The sequence below is a fragment of the Medicago sativa genome, chromosome 8, assembly GCF_051527215.1.
Source record: "Medicago sativa cultivar Bolivia chromosome 8, Bolivia_mono, whole genome shotgun sequence".
NCBI lineage: Eukaryota > Viridiplantae > Streptophyta > Magnoliopsida > Fabales > Fabaceae > Medicago > Medicago sativa.
This window is the reverse complement of record NC_140756.1, coordinates 4,873,999-4,896,097: the sequence shown is the minus strand read 5'-3', so window position 1 is coordinate 4,896,097 and position 22,099 is coordinate 4,873,999. Positions and strand designations below refer to the sequence as shown.

At 35.3% G+C, this 22,099-nt stretch overlaps 1 protein-coding gene and 1 pseudogene across 2 annotated transcripts; one reads left to right on the top strand and one right to left on the bottom strand.

Moving 5' to 3' along the window:
- The first annotated feature begins 1,458 nt into the window (after positions 1-1,458).
- Positions 1,459-15,117, top strand: LOC146896329 (uncharacterized; annotated as a pseudogene). The gene is made up of 7 exons (XR_015022096.1): positions 1,459-1,891; positions 2,055-2,842; positions 8,001-8,738; positions 10,314-10,498; positions 10,600-10,769; positions 13,811-14,263; positions 14,351-15,117. The product of XR_015022096.1 is annotated as an uncharacterized LOC146896329 (transcript).
- A 1,963-nt stretch (positions 15,118-17,080) lies between these two features.
- On the bottom strand, positions 17,081-21,025 carry LOC146896328 (RGG repeats nuclear RNA binding protein A-like). The gene is made up of 7 exons (XM_085733945.1): positions 20,619-21,025; positions 19,473-19,782; positions 19,322-19,387; positions 19,091-19,232; positions 18,556-18,711; positions 18,396-18,449; positions 17,081-17,608 (listed from the first exon to the last, which is right to left on the bottom strand). Exons 1-7 carry the CDS (start codon positions 20,812-20,814, stop codon positions 17,405-17,407), a joined length of 1,128 nt encoding a protein of 375 aa, XP_085590071.1. The 5' UTR covers positions 20,815-21,025; the 3' UTR covers positions 17,081-17,404.
- Positions 21,026-22,099: the final 1,074 nt, after the last annotated feature.

Genomic DNA, 22,099 nt, shown 5'->3' with positions numbered 1-22,099 from the left:
TTATATATTTCCATCTATCAATCTTACTCTTCATCTCTCTCACACATATTGAAGGTGAACAAACTTGATGAAAGGTTAAAGATTGAAATACAAAATTCCTCGTTTTTTTAATGCATAGATAAGAGAACTTTTGAACAAGCAATCGAATTCTCCTAAACAGTTATTGTAAGCAAGCAAATTACCTAAAGCAATTCACGTTAACCATTAAGTTTAAAGCTAATTCGCGAATGGACACATGTGACGTCTACGTAAACGAGAGCATAGTTCACATCCCAACTTGAAAAAGAAAAGAACACTAAAAACTTATAGTTTGAATAGTGTTTGGGTTTAAAAAAATAAGAGGAAGGGAAAGACAAAGAAAGAAAAACTTGAAAGGAATTGAGAGACGAAAAAGATGAAGAGGAAGAAAGAGATGAGGGTAATGGTTGGAAATTTAAAACGTTGTTGTGTAACGGAAAGCTTATGAGATGCAACTAGAATAAATCCTTTGTCAAAAAAAAAAAAACTAGTCTAGAATAAATCATTAATTTTTTTTTGAAGAATAGAATAAATCGTTAATTATTAGCACTTGGTAATTCTTGTACATTTTATTTTTTTTTAAAGAAATTCTTTTACGTATTTATTTTTCTATTTATTATATTAAGAAAATAAAGGTCAAAGTCGTATCCCTAAATTCGACAACCCTACCTAGTAGAAAATAGTAAAAAAAAAAAAAAATGGGAAGTCTCGTCCTAAAAAGGAAGAATGCTGATTCTGTCTCACTATATAGTTTGAATTTTTATTTTTGAAAAAAGGCTAATTAAAATATTACGATGGTATTCCGACTATAAAATCAAATTTTGAGGGAAGAAGTCTTGATTATTCATAATTATACATCAAATTGCTAAATCAATCGCATTGTATATTGTTCCATGGTATTCCGACTAACTCTCAATTTATTTTGATTTTTCAACCGAAACGTGCAAAATCGCATTTTTTTTCGAAGTACGTGTCCGGAAAAGTGACCTAGAGGTTGAATTTTTTCACAATTTTTTGCACGCATGTTTAGGACATAAAAACAACATCTCATACAAAAAATTTGATTTTTCTGACAAGGGACATAATAAATATGAATTTTTAACACACTTAAAACTCAAGAAACCAAAACATCAAAATATCGACCTAAAAATCAAATTTTGAGTTGTTTTTTTTGCAGACACCTCTATAAAAAACATATAGAAGATCTGCAAAGTTCCGTAGCATTCCGACTAATCCTCAATTTATTTTGATTTTTCGACGGAAACGCACAAAATCATAATTGATGTTATGCCAAGAAATGCACTTAAGTACAGCTGAGCCAATTATATTTAACTGTAGTTGGTGCAAGTTAACTATATAATTTGCTTATCAAACGGTATTAACTGCTAAAATGGTATTTTCCATATTTTTTCAAAAAATAAAAATTGACAGAATTGTTTTTTCATTCAGGCGCGTATCTGCTGCTTCTCCTTCTCTCAAAAAGCGCAGCTCTCAGTCTCAGTCTCATAGTGTTTCACTTTCATTTGTCTCTCAACTCTCAGTCTGCCTCCATTTTCATTCCTTCTCCTCTCCACTCTCCTCCAGGCTTGTTATTTGTTAATGGGTGAATTTAGAATTGTTGATTATCCCCAATTTTGATTTCCCAAACCCTAATTCAGAATTGTTGATTCTTCTCCTTGTTTATCCAAAGAGAATTGTTGATTTCTTCCCTATGATTTTAGATGGTCTATTGGCCCTAGTATTTGTATAATTTCTTAGTGTTATGGGCACATAATTGGCTGAGTCATTTGGTCTATATGTTCAGTGTCCGAAGATGCGACAGTAGTTTGAAAGATGCATACATAGTTTCTGTCGTTTGATTTTAAATTTTGTGGTAAGCTTTGATTTCTTTGTATACATGTTTGATAATGCTTGAAATAATATTTGATACATGTTTGATTTATGACTATTTATATGTATTATGTCACATGTGAATAAGCGATAATTTTTTTTGCCATTTCTGGCTCCGCCACTGATCAAACCCTAACCAATTCCAGGATCTATGGCGGCAATCTCATCTGATCTCTACCCATCGGAAGACGATCTCATCTATGAAGAACTTCTCCGTAACCCATTCAGTCTCAAACTATGGTGGCGTTATCTAATCGCACGTTCTGATTCACCTTTCAAAAAGCGCTTTATCGTCTACGAACGCTCTCTAAAAGCACTTCCTGGAAGCTATAAGCTCTGGCACGCTTACCTCTGCGAACGCCTCGAAATCGTTCGAAGTCTCCCAATCACACATTCCCAATTTGAAACGCTCAATAACACGTTTGAACGTGCTCTTGTTACTATGCATAAAATGCCTAGGGTTTGGATTATGTATCTTCAAACCCTAACTCAACAGAAGCTGAACACGAAGAACTTTTGATAGAGCTTTATGTGCACTTCCTGTGACACAGCACGATCGAATTTGGGAGTATTATTTATTTGTTTTTCGTTAGTCAAAAGGGGATTCCCATTGAAACCTCGCTTAGGGTTTATCGTAGGTATTTGCAGTATGATCCGAATCATATTGAGGATTTTATTGAGTTTTTGATTAATTCAAGTCTTTGGCAAGAGTCTGCTGAGAGATTGGCGTCTGTTTTGAATGATGATAAATTTTATTCAATTAAGGGGAAGACCAAACATAGGCTTTGGTTGGAGTTGTGTGATTTGCTGACTAGGCATGCAAATGAGGTGTCCAGGTTGAATGTGGATGCGATTATTAGGGGTGGGATTAGGAAGTTTTCGGATGAGGTTGGTCGGTTGTGGACTTCGCTTGCTGAGTATTATATTAGGAGGGGTTTTGATGTAGGAGGGCTTTCTTAGTAATTTCGTAGTATTTTATTTTAACCAAATCTTAGTAATTTTCTAGAGCTTTCTATTATTATTTCGTTTTGTTTTATTTTTGGCCCACGGGTTTGTTATTTCTTTCCCTATATAAGCAGAACTTATGCAGCCTAAGAGGCACACTTTTGATTCAATAAAATTATTAGAGATTTTCTCTCAATTCTGGTGGATTCCGGAACCCTTATTTTGATAGGTTTGTCGCTTGCAACCCTATTTTCACAAGTTTGTCGCTTGCAAACTTGTTCTTTTCTATCTAGGTTTAGCGTTTGCTAACCCTACGCTTCCGTACTGCGTCAGTTGGCATCAGAGCAGGTTTCTCCTGTTCTTTTTTCTAACGTGATCAGCCATGGGAGATCAACCAGTTACCAGGGCAGATTTTGACGGTTTAGCTGCAACCATCAAAGCTCTTGCAGATCAGATTGCAGTGATATCCACAACAACAACGGCAATGACGGCTCAAATAACGACGTTGACGGCTAGGGTGGACGACCTCGCCAACAAAAACAACAACCGAAACAACAACAACAACCGAAATAACAACAACAACCGCAACAACAGGGGAGGAGGACCAACTCCGGATATTAGGGTTCGTTATGTCAACAACCCTTCTGATGATGATTTGAGTTTTGATGAGGATGAAGTCGTGATCGATGATGGGAGTGAACGTGGGAATCACCAAGATTACCGCGTTAAGGCTGATATTCCCCTATTTCACGGAACGATGGGAGTAGAAGAATTCTTGGACTGGCAGATCGATGTTGATAGATTTTTCGAAGTCATGGGCATCCCGACAGACAAGCAGGTTAAGATGGTTGCGATCAGGCTGAAAAGCACCGCAGCTGTTTGGTGGGATAAGCTCGTTGTTCAGAGGCGTAGACAAAATAAACCCCCTATTCGAACTTGGAGAAAGATGAAACAGTTGATGCTTGACAGATTTTTACCTGAAGATTATGAACAGATTCTATATAAGATGTATATTGAATGTGTTCAGGGCAAGCGATCAGTGACTGAGTACACGGCTGAATTTTTGCGTTTTTCTGAACGTAATGAATTAGGCGAGTCCGAGAATCAGAAGGTGGCTCGGTATATTAGCGGTTTGAAAAGTTCATTGCAAGAAAAAATGGGATTACAGACTGTTTGGACCGTTGCTGAAGCGTCCAACCTAGCTTTAAAGGCGGAATTAATAGAGAAATCCCCTAGAAATTTCTCAAATTTCAGAAGATATTCTCCACAGAACCAAGCTGATGACAAAGAGAAAAGTGCAGCAGTCAAAGATTCAAACCATGTTAGCAAAGCAAGCAGTTCTGGCAGTGCACCTCCAGTCAAGGCCCCCGTTCAAAAGCAGAACAACCCTTATGCGTATCCTAGTGGTGATAATTGTTACCGCTGCGGTGGGAAGGGTCACAAGTCCAATGTTTGTCCATCAAGGAGGGTTGCTGGAGTAGCAGAAGGTTTGGATGATGGTGATGAGCAACTTGACGAGGAAGATGAATATGTAGGAGTTGAGTTTGCTGAGGAAGATTCTGAAGAGAGAGTGAACTTTGTGCTTCAGCGAACGTTGCTGGCATCCAAAGAGGAAGGCCAACGCAAAAATTTATTTAAGACTCGTTGTTCCGTCAATAACAAAGTATGTGACCTGATAATTGATAATGGAAGCACGGAGAACTTGGTGTCAAAAAAATTGGTGGATTATTTCAAGCTACCCACGGAGCCTCATGAGAAGCCATACTCTCTTGGCTGGGTCAGCAAGGGATCCCAGGTACGAGTGACGCTGTCCTGCAAAGTTCCTATATCCATCGGCAAACATTATAGAGAAGAGGTACTTTGTGATGTTCTTGATATGGATGTTTGTCATATTTTACTTGGTAGACCTTGGCAGTTTGATAATGATATTACTTATCGGGGACGGGATAATGTGATGTTGTTTACTTGGGGAGCCCATAAGATTGCTATGACACCTGTTTTACAATTTGATAAGAACCCGAAAGAGAAGAAAACGAGTTTCCTAGTGATGACTCAGAATGAAAAAGGAACTTGATGATGCTGTTAAGGAAACTGAGTGTTTTTGTCCGGTTGTGATCAAAGAGCTGATGAATGTGGTGAAAGAAGAGATTCCGATACCAAGTGACGTCTTAGAAATTCTAAAAGATTTCAATGAGCTGATTGCAGATGAGCTTCCAAATGATTTACCTCCTATGAGAGATATTCAACATCAGATAGACTTGATTCCAGGATCTAGCCTACCAAACCTTCCTCATTACCGCATGAGTCCTAAAGAGAACGAGATTTTAAGGGAGCAGATTGAGGATTTACTAAGAAAGGGATTCATCCGTGAGAGCATGAGTCCTTGTGCTGTCCCAGTCCTTTTAGTACCAAAGAAAGGAAATCAGTGGAGGATGTGTGTCGACAGTAGAGCCATCAACAAGATAACTATCAAGTATCGGTTTCCAATTCCCCGTTTAGAAGACATGCTTGATGAGTTGTCAGGGTCTAAGGTGTTTTCAAAAATAGATCTGCGTAGTGGATATCATCAAATCAGAATTAGACCAGGAGATGAGTGGAAGACAGCTTTCAAGAGTAAGGATGGACTTTATGAATGGCTAGTGATGCCTTTCGGATTGTCAAACGCCCCTAGCACCTTCATGCGATTAATGAATCAGGTTCTACGCCCCTTTATTGGATCCTTTGTGGTAGTTTATTTTGATGATATTTTGATTTATAGTAAGTCCAAGAAAGAGCACTTGGAACATGTGAGGCTGGTTTTGCAAGTTTTACAAGATAATCAGTTGTACATTAATCTGAAAAAGTGCACATTCAGTACCAACAAGTTACTTTTCTTGGGGTTTATAGTTGGTGAAGAAGGAATCCAGGTTGATGAGGAAAAGGTGAGGGCTATCAGAGATTGGCCTGCACCCACATCAGTTACTGAAGTACGTAGTTTTCACGGACTGGCCACTTTTTATAGAAGATTTATCAAAGATTTCAGCACTATCACTGCACCAATCACAGAATGTTTGAAGAAAGGAAAATTCAAGTGGGGTTCCGAGCAAGATCAGAGTTTTGCCTTAATAAAAAAGAAGTTGTGCACCGCCCCAGTCTTAGCTCTTCCTGATTTTGAAAGGGTGTTCCAAGTTGAATGTGATGCTAGTGGAATTGGAATAGGAGCTGTTTTGTCTCAAGAGAAGAAGCCAATTGCTTTCTTTAGTGAGAAGTTGAGTGAAGCTCGCCAAAAATGGAGTACTTATGACCAAGAATTTTACGCCGTTTTCAGAGCCCTTCGCCAATGGGAGCATTATTTGATTCATAGAGAGTTCATTCTGTTTACTGATCATCAAGCTCTGAAATTTCTCCATAGTCAGAAAGTAATCAACAAGATGCACGCTCGGTGGGTGAGTTTTCTGCAAAAATTCCCATTTATTATTCAGCATAAATCTGGTGCTCTCAACAAGGTAGCTAATGCTTTAAGTAGGAGAGCTTCTTTGCTTGTCACTTTAGCACAAGAGGTTGTGGGTTTTGAATGCCTAAAAGAATTATATGAGAGTGATGTTGAGTTCAAAGAATTATGGGCCAATTGCAAGGAGCATCCTTGTGCAGATTTTCATATTCGAGAAGGATACCTTTTTAAAGGAGACCAACTGTGCATTCCTTGCTCATCCTTGAGGGAGAAATTAATTAGGGACCTACATAGTGGCGGTCTTAGTGGACACATGGGGCGAGATAAGACCATTGCTAGTCTAGAAGAAAGGTTTTATTGGCCGCACTTGAGAAAAGATGTTGGAACCATTGTCAGGAAATGCTACACTTGCCAAGTTTCTAAAGGTCTGTCGCAAAACACTGGTCTTTACATGCCTTTACCCATTCCTGATGACATTTGGCAGGATTTATCTATGGATTTCGTGTTGGGTTTGCCTCGTACCCAGCGAGGTGTGGATTCTGTGTTTGTGGTTGTGGACCGATTCTCCAAGATGTCCCATTTCATTGCATGCAAGAAGACTGCGGATGCATCCAACATAGCCAAATTGTTTTTCAGAGAGGTTGTGCGCCTTCATGGGGTTCCTACATCTATTACCTCCGACAGAGACACCAAATTCCTCAGTCATTTTTGGATTACTCTGTGGAAATTATTTGGAACATCACTGAACAGGAGTTCTACCGCTCACCCCCAGACTGATGGACAAACTGAGGTCACGAACAGGACTTTGGGAAATATGATTCGCTGTGTTTGTGGTGACAAACCGAAACAGTGGGACTTGGCTTTACCTCAGGTTGAATTTGCTTATAACAGCACCGTGCATTCTGCTACCGGAAAAACACCTTTTGCACTTGTTTACACTTCTGTCCCTAGACATGTGGTTGATTTGATTAAGTTGCCTAAAGCTCCTGGAGTTAGCGTAGCTGCTGAAAAGATGGCTGAAGGGATTATGACTGTGAAAGATTCTGTCAAGGCCAAGTTAGAAGCTACCGGGTTGAAAAATAAAGCTGCTGCAGATAAACGGCGAAGAGTCAAGGTTTTCAATGTGGGGGATGATGTGATGGTGTTTCTGCGAAAAGAGAGATTTCCCGTTGGTACCTACAGCAAGCTACAGCCCCGCAAGTATGGTCCGTTCAAAGTGACTCGCAAGATCAATGATAATGCATATGTGGTAGCACTTCCAGATTCTATGAACATTTCCAACACTTTCAATGTGGCAGACATTCATGAATACCATGCAGATGAAGTCCTTTATCAAGATGAGAACTCGGGGTCGAGTTCTTCAGAGGTGGAGGAGACTGATGTAGGAGGGCTTTCTTAGTAATTTCGTAGTATTTTATTTTAACCAAATCTTAGTAATTTTCTAGAGCTTTCTATTATTATTTCGTTTTGTTTTATTTTTGGCCCACGGGTTTGTTATTTCTTTCCCTATATAAGCAGAACTTATGCAGCCTAAGAGGCACACTTTTGATTCAATAAAATTATTAGAGATTTTCTCTCAATTCTGGTGGATTCCGGAACCCTTATTTTGATAGGTTTGTCGCTTGCAACCCTATTTTCACAAGTTTGTCGCTTGCAAACTTGTTCTTTTCTATCTAGGTTTAGCGTTTGCTAACCCTACGCTTCCGTACTGCGTCAGGTTTGCATGAGAAGGCTAGAGATGTGTTTGAGGAGGGTATGTCGACTGTTATTACTGTGAGGGATTTTAGTGTTATATTTGATTCGTACTTGCAATTTGAAGAGAGTATGCTTGCTTATAAGATGGAGGGTATGGATATGAGTGACGAAGAAGATGAAGAAAATGAAGATGGGATGAAGGAGAAGGAAGATGAAGAGGAGGATGTAGATGTTCGTTTCAAATTCGATGTGGATTTTGACAAGAAGGAATTTGTGATGGAATTTAAGAAGGTTTTATCTGGGTTTTGGCTGAATGACAAGAATGACATTGACTTGAGATTGGCCCGGTTTGACTACCTAATGGAGAGGAGGCCTGAATTGGCTAATAGTGTGCTTTTGCGTCAAAACCCACATAATGTTGAACAGTGGCACCGGAGGGTGAGGCTTTTTGAGGGTAATCCGACTAAGCAGATTCTCACTTACACGGAGGCTGTGAGGACTGTTGATCCCATGAAGGCAGTGGGAAGACCTCATACATTATGGGTGGCTTTTGCAAAGCTTTACGAGGAGCACAACGATCTTGCCAATGCTCGAGTTATTTTTGACAAGGCAGTGCAGGTGAACTACAAAACTGTGGACAATCTGGCTAGTGTTTGGTGTGAGTGGGCTGAACTAGAGTTGAAACATGAGAATTTCAAAGGAGCACTTGAGCTAATGAGGCGGGCTACCGCAGAGCCATCAGTTGAGGTCAAACGAAAAGGTAATCTTAGTTCAACATGTTCCCATTTTATTTTTCACAATATGCTCTATTTTTTATTTTTTTATTTTTTTGGGTGTGAGTGGCGGAGCCACCTAGTGGTGAGGGGATGCACTTGCCAATACTCGAATTTAATTTTTTTCACATATATCCCTATTGTTTTTGCATTTTGAACCTCCTCATTTTTTTTTTTTTTGCGCCAGCTAGCCAAAAACCCAAACAACTTTCTCTTCATTCATTTACACATGTGAACTTCTCTCTAACCTATATGCAATTGGGGGTCCTAACTCCTAATGATATGTTTGTGTTGTGAAATTGATTAATGTTGTCATAAATCACCAACATGTTGATTTTTTTTTTTTTTTTTTGGATATTTAATGGTTGTTTTATATAGTCAAAATTGAGCGGTTGTTTTGTTGATTACACTAGTGATTTTTATGGACTGATCTTATGATGTTTATGTGTGAAAATGCCACTAATTATCAAGAACAAGAATGTATCGTAGGCAACTTAAAAAAGAAGTCCTTGTTTGAAGCAAGTTTATGAAATTATGCACTGCAATCTTTATCTGATTCTTGGAGTGATTCATAAAAGATTAGTTTTGTTTGTGTGATATGTGCTGGAAACCTGGAGTTTGTTATTTCCTTCAAACATAATTTAAACTAGAATGATTTAGTTGATAGTTGATACGACGGCAATTAAAATTGAAACAAAAATGTAATTAAACTATCATTGTTGTATTCTACATTTGAGCTTCTAATTTTTATCAATGTGCATATATCTTAGAGAAACTACTTGAGATGTGTAAGGACTTTGTTGTTTTTACTCTTTTCTTGATTTCTGAATGCCAAGTCTGCGTTAGCATCTTTTAGAAGTCATACAACTAGAGAAATAAATGCCAACTCTGTTACACCTGTACACCATCCTATAAAATCTTAGAGAAACTACTTGAGATGTGTAAGGACTTTGTTGTTTTTACTCTTTTCTTGATTTCTGAATGCCAAGTCTGCGTTAGCATCTTTTAGAAGTCATACAACTAGAGAAATAAATGCCAACTCTGTTACACCTGTACACCATCCTATAAAATAACATGAACATCATTTTATATTCAATTAACATGAAACCCCATAGGGGCCTGTTTTGCTATGAAGATTGTGAAAACTAATTTGAATAATAAAATGGGAGATGAATTAATGACCAATTTTTTTTTTTGAAAAAAGAATTAATGAACAATTGTCTCATGACTTTATACTGAGAGATATGTGTTCGACAACATTGATGATGAGTTGATTATTCAACAATTTTAGAACATTAAACCCCATAGGAGACATTCGTAGAGTATGACTACAATTTTTTTAGTACAATGTAATTCTTTGAATATATATTATTATAAGGATCCAATATGTAAATTGAATATTGTACTCTTTGCTTATGAATGAAATGCATTAATCTTGTATTTGCTCAACAAAAAAAAAAAAAAAAAAATTGAATCCCCTGACCCAAGGTCCTGGCAACGCCACTGTGTGTTTGTTGAATGGAGTTAACTAACTGTTGAATTTATACCCTGCTTCCTTTTAGTGGCTGCTGATGGGAATCAACCAGTTCAGATGAAGCTGCATAAATCTTTGAGATTGTGGACCTTTTATGTTGATTTGGAGGAAAGTCTAGGTAGTTTGGAGTCTACTCGTGAAGTTTATGAACGGATTTTGGATTTACGAATAGCCACGCCACAAATAATAATAAATTATGCATACTTTCTGGAGGTATGGAGCAACACAATTTTTTAAGTACCATATCTCTTTTGGATTTTACTCTGATGGATTTGGCTCATTGACATATTGTTAATTGATTTTGATTTATGTAGGAACACAAATATTTGAAGATGCTTTTAAGGTTTATGAAAGGGGAGTCAAGATATTCAAGTACCCACATGTTAAAGATATTTGGGTTACATATCTGTCTAAATTTGTGAAGAGATATGGAAGGACAAAATTGGAGAGAGCAAGAGAGCTGTTTGAGAACGCAGTTGAAACGGTATGTGCTTTTATTTTTCTCTCACATCCGATTTCTTATGTTAGAGCTTGAATTCTTGTGATACACATCACAACCGAGGCGAGCTCTAATCTTGATGAGTCACCATTTTGCATCACAAGCTCATTTTCCTTGGCCTTTGCATTCTGTTAATGTAATTCCATTTTGACAGACTTCGCCATTTTACATTCATTTTTAGATTCTCAATTCTGTTCCAAGACTTGTAATGATATGCCTACTTGGTATATGATCCGTAAGATTAGGTCAGAGGCTTCAAAGTCTAAAATAGTAGCATTTCACACTGCTATGTCTGCAAAGTAACAAGTGCTGCACCTATTTTTGTTGTCAAAATGAAGTATTGTAGTATGACAGTAATGAAAATATTAGGAAAGATTTAGAGTTTAACTAGTGTGTATACCCGTGTATCACACGGGAAAATTTCTTGTGAATTAAATTAAACATAAAATACCTTATTATACTTCACAAATTCATTCAACAACAAAGATAATACTCCTCTAAAATAACAAAGATAATAACACTCAAACTAATATAATGCCATGAGATTTATCTCTATGATGTAACATGACCTAATGTTTTACACAAAATCTAATCCATTCTTCATTTCGGCAAAACAACAAAAAAGAAAAACAGAATTCACAAAACAGGGATACAAAATAAAATGATAATAGAGTTCCATGAAGCTGCAAATGACTTTTGACTACATAATTGGTGGGAATATAATGAAAGCAACGGTGAAGATCTAATGCCCCTTCACATGACAATTTTCCACTCACTTGCTGCACCACCTTATTGCTGCAAAGACATCACGTGTGCATACTCAACAATTTGTACCATCATCTAAAACATGTTAAAACAAAAATAGAAAAAATTAACAACAAAAGAAGAAGAAAAAGATAAAGGAATCATGGAAAAGGAAGCCAAAGACGTGTGGCCATTAAAAATCTACACTATTAAATACGTTGAGAAAATAATAAAGGTTAACAAAATGAGTAACATACTTGCATTCGAGGAAAAATATCTATAGATATAGGTTTGGTCAAGGAAAAATAGAGAATGGAAATTGTTGAAATTGAACAATAAACAAAAATAAAAATAGCTGAAATTGAAAGAGCATATAGAGCAGGAGATGGTTCAAAATGAAGTTACCTTCATGAATTAAAACTAAGATCATAGATTTCCTTCCATAAATTATGAAGCCTCTTCAACCAAGCAAGTAGGAACCTATAAAAGAGATGAAACTTTGGAAGTAGAAGTGAAAGACTGAGAGATAAATAGAGAATTGTAACATTGGAAACAACACAAGTGACTTCAAGAGAAAATGATCAAATGGTAGAAAAAATAAAGAAATTGTTTTTTTTTTAAAAACAATGTTCCAATTTAATTAAATATTATCACTCAAAACAAAATACAAAAAATGCAGAGAGAAAAAGGGCATGAGGGAACTCTTGGCACAAATTGGGACCACAATGAGAAGTAAACAGTGACAAACTCAGATTGGAGACTCATAAGAAGGATGTTTGCAGTCATTAATGTGTGCACCAGATATCAAATGTAAAGATTAAACAATTTTAAAATCCAAAATCAAAATAATTATTGAGTAATCCAATTAGAGAAAATAGTGAGAAAGATATATCAAACCTCCATGTTTCGAAATTGATGATCTCAATACCAGAAGTGTGCCTATAAGCAATGTCACCATCCTCAATATTTTTATGTTATCATTATTACACAATGAGCGATTGAAAACAAATATCATATCATATTAATGTTTGAACATATGCAGAAAACACAACAACTATATTGTATTGATAGAGTTATGAAAATTGATATCAAGTACATCACTGCAAATAACTTATGAACACTTCCATTCACACAAAACTTAAAAAAGAATTAAAAGAGAGAAAATTTAATAAAATTATTTTAGTGAAAGGGGCAGCAGAATACGAATCAGGATGAAATGCTTCAAGTGAATCAAATATGTGTACATTAAGCATGAATTTTTTTAGCAAACACCATTTAAACTACGCAGACTTAAAAGGTAGATGAAAAAAAAGAAAAATCATATAAGCATAGTAACGAATAAAGGGCTTGAATTACCTGGACTGACCGAGCCTCCTTTGTTCAGGCTAGTAATCTTCTCCCCACCCTCCTGATACTAATTGCATTGGTAGTTAGTCTCTGCATATAAACTCCCTTATAGGAAAACCCTACAAAACCAAATCGCACTATCATATTCCAAAACTATACGGAAAACACCATGGTTTCAATTGCCGAAAATGAAAGTTGATATATGAATACGATAAAACAACAATAAATCAAGATGAAATTTAAACTTAAGTAGAAGAAAGGAAGACAATTTGGTTTCAAATTTGTCTCGGTATTGAACAGAAAATGAAGAGGTGACTCAGTATGTTGTGTCCCTAGTAATACACATGCATTTTCAACTTTTTTAAGATTGATGGAAGGTTTCAACTCACAGGTTTCAAAACATGGCTTCCCAATACCTATTTTTAATTTGTTTAGTTTTTTTAAAAAACACAATTAATATTAAGAAATAAATTAATTAAAAGATAATTAGAGAAATATTACCATTAATAGAAAGTTTAAAAGTAGTGAACTCTATTATGTGCTGACAAATGGCAAACTTGCCCAAAAACTTAGTTTGCTTTATTATAATGTATGATGAGTTGGATCCCAATATGGATTATGATATAACATTATGGCATAATTTGATCCATGTAGCCGACCCCACTTAGTGGGATAAGCCTTGGTCGTTGTTGTAGTATGACTATATTTGCTATTTGTGAACTAAAGTGACTTAGTCAAGCGATTGTACTGTACTGAACTTTTAATGTAATCAATAAGCATCTAGTTTGTCAAAGATTTAGTTCATTGTAGTATGTGATGACATTCAACTGTTTGATAATGTGTTTGTTTGTATCTTGTAGCACTTGAATTTTATTGTTGATAACGTATTATAATGCTAACACAATTTGCTATGTGGATAATGCTTGCCAAAACAGGCCCCAGCTGATCAAGTGAAACCTCTCTATCTGCAACATGCTAAGCTGGAAGAGGACTATGGACTAGCAAAGCTAGCTATGAAGGTTTACGATCAAGCAACGAAAGCTGTTCCAAACAATGAAAAGTTAAGCATGTATGAAATATACATTGCTCGTGCTGCTGAGATATTTGGGGTACCCAAGACACGCGAGATCTATGAGCAGGCAATTGAATCTGGTCTTCCAGATAAGGATGTCAAAACTATGTGTTTGAAGTATGCTGAACTGGAAAGAAGCTTGGGAGAAATTGAACGTGCCCGTGGAGTATATGTATTTGCCTCCAAGTTTGCTGATCCGCGGTCTGATCCAGACTTTTGGAATGATTGGCATGAATTTGATGTTCAACATGGAAATGAGGACACCTTTAGAGAAATGCTTCGAATTAAAAGGAGTGTCTCTGCAAGCTACAGCCAGGTTACTATAATGTTTCAATTTTCACTTCGTAAGCCTTATCCTTGATTCGTTTGCATTTATTCTAATCTTAGTTTTATTATTTTACAGACACATTTTATACTGCCCGAGTATCTGATGCAGAAGGACCAAACTGTGAATCTTGAGGAGGCCAAAGACAAGTTAAAGGAGGCTGGGATCCCTGAGGACGAAATGGCTGCTTTGGAAAGGCAATTATCCCCAGCAGTTGACAAAGCAGCGACAAGAGAGAGAAAAGTTGGGTTTGTAAGTGCTGGAGTGGAATCACAGTCAGATGGAGGGATAAAAACTAATGCAAACCATGAAGAAATTGAGTTACCAGAAGAAAATGACTCTGACGACGACGATGATGATATTGAGATTGCACAAAAAGATGTCCCTTCTGCTGTTTTTGGCGGTTTGGTTAGAAAAAGAGACGAGATTGAAAATAATGAAGTAGATGATGGTGCAAAAGAGAAGGATAATGAAAGTCGGCTTGGTGCCCTTGAGAGAATTAAGAAGCTGAAACGAAATTAAATGTTGGGTTAGAGTATTCCAGTTAAAAGTTTTGATAGCATGAAATTGATTTTGATGATTTCTGTTGTGTAATGTCAATCTAACCAGAGTCATTTAATTGTAATTTAACCTGTACATATCTTACAGTAAATTGTAGCTCATAAGTTGTACGGCTATTAGCCTCAAGCTGCAGCAAAATGTTTGTGCTTATTAAGTTATAGCAAAAGGATTATATGTATTCTTATTGTTGATGCTGTCAGCTATCAAGCACACAAGATATGTTGGATTTGGCAGTTATTAAATTAAAATTCTGCTGAAACAAGTTAAGGTACTAGAGAATAAAACTTGATGCTGTCAGCTATCAAGCACACTGTTTGTCGTCACACATGCACGAATTCACTATAATTTGCAATTACGTGATTTTTTTGTTTGCTTTTTTTAAAAAAAAAAATTGACAAAGGTTTTTTAATTTTTAACTTTTATTTTTGTTCCTAAAATAAAACTCTTATTTTTTTGTTTACATATTTTGGGTTTTTATGGATACTCTTTATAGTAGATTTTTTTTTTAGATAGACGAAATGACAAAATCATTATAAATTCACAGACACAACAATCATGATATCAAACCTAACAATTTCGACGTTTTTTCAGTTGAGCTAAGATTTCTAAACTTCTTAATATAAAATTTTATTTGATACATCAACTTTTGTGACAACTCTCTCTCATACTCTCATTGTATCTCTCTCTCTCTCTCTCTCTCTCTCTCTCTCTCTCTCTCTCTCTCTCTCTCTCTCTCTCTCTCTCTCTCTCGTTTCGTCGTGTTGTATGAGTGTAATCCCTTAAATTATTTTCCTTCCATTTTAGTCCTTTGATCTCTTAAATTATTTTGTTCCATTTTGATTTTTAAGTGACAAATGTTTATAATTTAAATTTAAATGATCAAAATGAATCCAAAAAAATAAATAATGGATTTGAAGAAGAAAAAAAAATAGAATTAAAACAATTTAATCAATTAAATTATCTACAATTTTTTTTTCTTGAACAGCTACTTTAATAGGGCTAAAATCAACTTTTACATCCAAATTTGTTTTGTCGTGCATTGTCGTCCTATATGGCCTCTCGTGCCATATAGGACCGCTCTATTTATAATGAAGTTAGATTCTCAATGTCTTATTAGTCCAAAATTTTGAGAACTAAAATCTTATTAGTCCAAAATTTTGAGAACTAAAATCTTAGTTTGCTTGGTCCTTGAGTAGAATCTGAATTTGCAACTATTAGGTTTTGTGAAACAACACACAATCGGCCAACTGAAAGACACAATGACTTTGTTTTTCTGTAATAAAACTCATGTCAGCTTGTCCACGTAGTTTTAAAAACGTTGTCAAAATCAAGGTCTCAAAATACAATTTCTCGTTTTATTTTAAAAGTAGAACGCAAACATCTTCATAATGTGATACGTGGGAAAGCAAAAGTATAACAAATAAAACGTACATATGTTTTTCAATAGGTAAACAAATTCATTCTTGATGTTCACATAAAAATAGTCACTTTAACTATATATATCATTCATTCATAAAGGGCATACGTATGTTGACTCAATAATTCATTCTTCGTGAAATTCTCTATACCTACTGAGAATTTTGTATTGAAAACCTTCAATCAATTTTATTTTCATGACTCAACTAATATTTGTTACTAAGGACCATTATGCTCCTTTTATTGATCGAGTCTTTGATTCTTCCTTTTCCCCTTCTAGAAATATTCTTTCAGAAGGGATGATGTCATGGGAGATTGTTCCCAGTCTTTATATCCTTTACCATAAAACAACAGAAAGGAATAGAAGAAAAACGACCAAGGCATTCTCAAGATTATATCAAAACATGCATTCTAATAAATAAGTACAATGATATGATTCCTCTCCACTCCATCAAGGATATTTTAAACATGCATAGGAATAAGTACAATATCTCATTGCAAGGTGGTTTTGTAGAATGCTAACAAAACAACCACTTGCATACTATGAAGCCCCAAATTTACTTGCTTGGTACAACTAACCGTTTAAATTTTAACAAAAAGGTTTTACAAGTGCCTTCCTTATATTTTAGTGAAATTCAAGAATAGAGCTGAAAATTCATTACAGCGTAAAAAATGAAAATTTCAACAAACATTATTTTAAGAGGAAAGAAACTCAGGTCATCTCATCCAAGAACTCTTGAGTTAACGTATTCATGATTCAGTATCACGAGACAAACCATAAAAAGTTTCATCGAGCCTAACATATTCCGCATGGATATATTTGAAAAAATCTTTAACAAAACTGAGAATATTCATTCAATCTATAAAATAAAACGAAAATCAAAACATTTATGTCTTATCCGCCACCATATAACCCCCAAGAATGTCAAAACATGGTAAAACAGCAAAACATAATAAATGAAAAGGTTACAAAGGTAAAAAGGACAGTAAGAAGGACAACCTAAATTTACAACAAAAAAAGTTAATAACCGATCTTCTAACTGATAATAATAAAATTCAATTACCAAAGTTTTAGTCTTTAAGAAGTTCAAATCAGAGAGAACCCAAAATTGAAGGTACATAAAGGGGGGATAGGGGAAATGGTACTGAAATATCTCATTTGCCACCACCCAATGTTGGGAATTGCCCAGGGTCCTCAATAGATGGGGCTGAGACATTGCCATATGCATTTCCACCATAACCTCCTCCTCCTCCCCTTGAACCACCACGGCCGCCACGTCCACCACGGCCGCCACGTCCACCTGGGTTGTAGTACTTCTCTCCTTCAGCAGGCTTCAGAAACTCGTTAATGCTCAGAGCCTAACAATGTCAAGTCCAATAAATGAAAGCACATTAGTTATGTGAAAAGATGTATATGATCAAAAATGTAAAGACATTGCCATAATCAATAACAAGCAAAACGACCAATAAAGACAACAATGCCATAATCACTAACGAAAGCAAAAAGACTGCACCTTAAAACAAATTAGAGAAAAGTAAGAGTTTCTACAAGTAAACATAAAATCCAACTCCAGAGTGAAAAATCAAGTAAATGGTAAACTGGTATTTCATAAAGGTATATAAACAGACAACGCATCACATTGTAATCTACCGATAAAAATAAAATGAGGCATGTATTATAAACATTTTAATTTGAAACAAATAAATTGAAAATATAACCATTTTAATTTGAAACAAATAAATTCAAAAGTTGGAAAATGGTTGAACTTCACTAGAACAACCAAAACAACAACAATTGCAAGAAAGTAGGAGCACAGACGTCAACGAGGAGGAGAATGACAGAACATATACGTCAATGACAATACAATGTAGATAACTACGATCCTTGTACAGGATATAAAAGTTAAAAGATCAGTTTTATTTTAGTGTTCTTCAACCAACGGAATGGATGTTTTTCCTCGCATTTTATCATCTCATATATCCACTATTATAGGTTAGTAACATATTTCAAACACTTAAAATCTCAAATGAAAGCGGTAATATAACATATTATAGGAATCAGATAATTTTGATTATTGAGCAGAAGAAATTGAAGCTCATGGAAGTAAAAGAAGCAATGGAATATTAAAAATATCATAGTTCATACCTTCCTTGCCTTCTCCTTCTCAATAGCATCTTTGCGCCTGTCCTTGTCAGATCCCTGAGGAGAAAATTGAAAATTGGAAAATGTAAATACATTTATGGACATTATCACTAAAAAAACTTGGAACTGCAAATTGAGAGTAAAAAGGGTATAAAAAACTAACCAGTTTAGCAAAGATCTCGTCATTCTCTTTCTTGCATGACAGAGGCTTCAAGGATTCAAACTCCTTGGTATCCACCTTTCTTCCTCCATCAGTCTTAACATTCAGGGCTTTCCTTTTCTCTTCCAGCACTTTCTCATATTCTTCCAGTGTCATCTCCTGTATCACACAATTCAAGTTCAGTTCAGTTCAGCAGAACGACAAACAATAGCATATACAATATTACAAGTTTCAAATATAAAACAATAATCAGAAAGCATAAAAATAAGACTAATAATAAATACAACCTCAGTCACAAACTTATGAACAAAATTTAAAAAGTGATCCAATAAAGGATAAAATCATCAATTCACACTGACTAAGCAATTCTTTTTTAGAATAAATAAAGTAACAGACAATTCAGCAAGATTCACTTAACAGACAACCGAAGCTGAATTTGATTTTGAATGATTTATCATTCAATCACAGTTGCAGAAAATTAGTAGCAGTTGCAGATTCAAGACAGTTGGAGAAAACATTAATTGAGTCCGTCATTCACCTTATCCTCAGGCTCCTTTTCTTCAGCTTCGGTAGCAGGAGTAGTTTCCTTGTTTCCATCAGCTGCTGCCGCATCTTCCTCGCCAGCAGGCTTGTCCTCAGCAACATTCTTTTCAGTTTCATTTGCCACTTCGTCAGTCACCCTACACAAAATTAACAATAAAGCATGCTCAGAACTTAATTTTCAATAAAACGATTATAAATTCAGATAAACAAATGATTATATGCTTACTGAGCAATTTCATCAGATTGAGTTCCCCAATTGCCTCGTCCAGCGCCTTCACGTTTGAATCCACCACTGCAAATTGAACAGTTGATATCAACAAAGATAGGAAAATAAGTGGAAGAAAAATCACTAATAAGGAATAGTATATCAATGTTACCCTCGTCCAGTTCCACTGTGGCGATCAAATGTCCTTCGTGGGCGTCCTTCACCAGCTTCACCATTGCTAAAACCTCCACGACGATCAGGGCCGCCGCCAACACGATAAGGAGTTCGGGGTGCACCATACCCACGTCTCTCAGTGGGATTCGCAGAATCTCCTTCAAAAGATCCTTGATTAGCAGGAGGAGCAGGTAATGAGTTGTCATCATTGGAGAAATCACGACGAAAGCCACCATCACCGCGCCCACGTCCAAATCCACGTCCGCCTCCACGGCCCCCACGAGAAGGCTCATTTCTGGACTCCCTCACTATCAATAGCACAGGAAAGAAAAATATCAGCATACGAGGGAAACAACACAAGAAACATCATCTACATAATCACAATTAAACAATCAATGTAACAACAGCTCATCAAATTCCAACAAAAAGTTAACTAACACAAAAGGAATGAATAAATACATCAACAAAGCAATACGGAACAATTTCATCTTCCAATTCTGGTTATCACAAAATTAAACCAATTTTCTTTTGCATTTATTGCCTCTCAACAAAGAAACCTTACTTTTAAAATAGTCATGGACTAAAGTAGTAAAACACCATTTCAAATACACATCAGATAAAAAAGTATGTTCAACCACACACAAACACGTGAACACAAACAACACTTATGTCATCAGATTCAATAACAATCTCTCTCCCACATCACCTAAACCAATCATTGACACTAATAAATCCAATACTTTAAACCCTAAAACACATTGGTAAACAGTCCATACATCAAACACAATCAACAAAAAGAATAAATCATAAATAAATCATTCAAAACCCATATTTTCTGGAAGTATATAATAAATCACATCAAACCCATTAAAACAACATCAATCTTCATGACCTAAGCATAAAAATTGATAAAAATTCCAAACATCAAACAAAATCAACAACAAATAATCAAAACCCACATTCTGTAAAAATAAATTAACAAAGAAATTAACAAATAATCAAAACCCACATTCTGTAAAAGCAAATAATAACAAATCAAACCAAACCCATTAAATTAAATTACAAAAGCATCCATTTTTACATAACCCAAAAACGTGAAACTAATAAAGATTAAAACTTTAAGCAAATGAAATAGAAAACTGACCAGCCTGAGAAGGAGGAAGTGGTTTGGAAGGTAACTGAGCAGGCTTCTTGGCAGCACCAGTTTGTTTGCCTTGGTCCAACCCCTTCTTGGGCGCCGCCGCCGCTGCAGCCGCCGCTTTCTGTTGCTCAGCAGCAATCAACTGTGAAGGGTCTTCAGCATCATCACCCAACAAATCAAAAGGGTTAATTGTCGCCATTTTCAAACGATTTCACAAAAATCAACAATAACCCTTTGTTATTCTTTTTTTTTGGATTTTTTTGATGATTAATGTTAACAAGAGATGAAATCCATAATACAAAGATTCAGATCAAAAGGGTATAAAGAGAATTGAGAGGATTGAAAGAGAGAGAGGGAAAAACCCTAGCCGCAAGGAGGATGAAGAAGAGAGAGTGAGTGAGAACAACAACAACCTAATCTCTTAACATTGGGATTTATTTATATTTGTTTTTTTTGCAAGTGGTGCTATTATTATTATTATTATTATTATTAATTTTTTTTTACCGAATTATTATTATTATTTTATTTATTTTATTATTGTTGATCTTTGTTAGGATATTATTTTTTGGTTGAATTTAACATTATAAGATAAGATAGACAAAATATAAATAAATTGATTCTAGTTGAATGGTTAACGAATATCAAATAATTATTCCGGACGATTTGATTCTTAGGTAAAACAATTTTTGACTAGATTATACTTACTTTACGGTTGTACTCCGACTCATTCGTCTGAGACTCATATGGTTAACACCGGAAAAGACATGAAATATAGTAATAAACTTTGAAAACTTACACGCATAACTAGAGGGGTCACGGTTTGAATCTTGATCATGACATTCAACTTATAAATCTTGGACTTTTTTTATCGGTTGATCTAAGACTTATGTACTTAACATTAGTATTATCGGCATAAACATTGTTCGTCTAGTTGTATTTTATGTTTTTTTTAAATTTTTTTAAAAATATATTAAATTTTTATGGGAAAATTAGTAGAAAAAATTCAACTAAAGGATAATTAGTTTTCAAATTTCCTATGATATATACATGGATTTGAATTTAAATACAATTTTGAAAAGAACTAAGTTAAGGGTAATTTTATCTAAAAAAATGTAACCAAAAAATAGTTAATCGGTGGTTCACTTTGAAGTTGTCTTAAAGATTAGTAGAGACTAACATTCATATGGACACACACTCTTCTGTCGACATAATAAGTAGTGTTAATTGATGATAAAAAATGTGTGTTAACACTTTGATTCCGAAGAAAAGGGAATTGGTAATCCGGAGTTCAGTTGTAACAAAAAATTATTCATCCCATAAATCAAATTCAAATTCAAATTCTTTCAAACAATTTGTCTTTTGATGAAGTTCATTGATCACTAAGTCAATGATAGAAAAAATTGTGTATTTCCTTTATTAGTAACATGGAAGATTAATTGTTGTAGTGAGGTAAAACTTTGTCAAGCTTGCATCCAATGAAGTCA

Bases quoted from the DNA above. Each gene is read 5' to 3' on its own strand.
- LOC146896328 (XM_085733945.1), bottom strand. From the start codon at position 20,814: ATGGCGACAATTAACCCTTTTGATTTGTTGGGTGATGATGCTGAAGAC. The intron at 19,388-19,472 runs GTAACATTGATA...TTCAATTTGCAG, and splicing joins CACAGTGGAACTGGACGAGG to TGGTGGATTCAAACGTGAAG. The intron at 18,712-19,090 runs GTGAATGACGGA...TGTGTGATACAG, and splicing joins AAAAGGAGCCTGAGGATAAG to GAGATGACACTGGAAGAATA.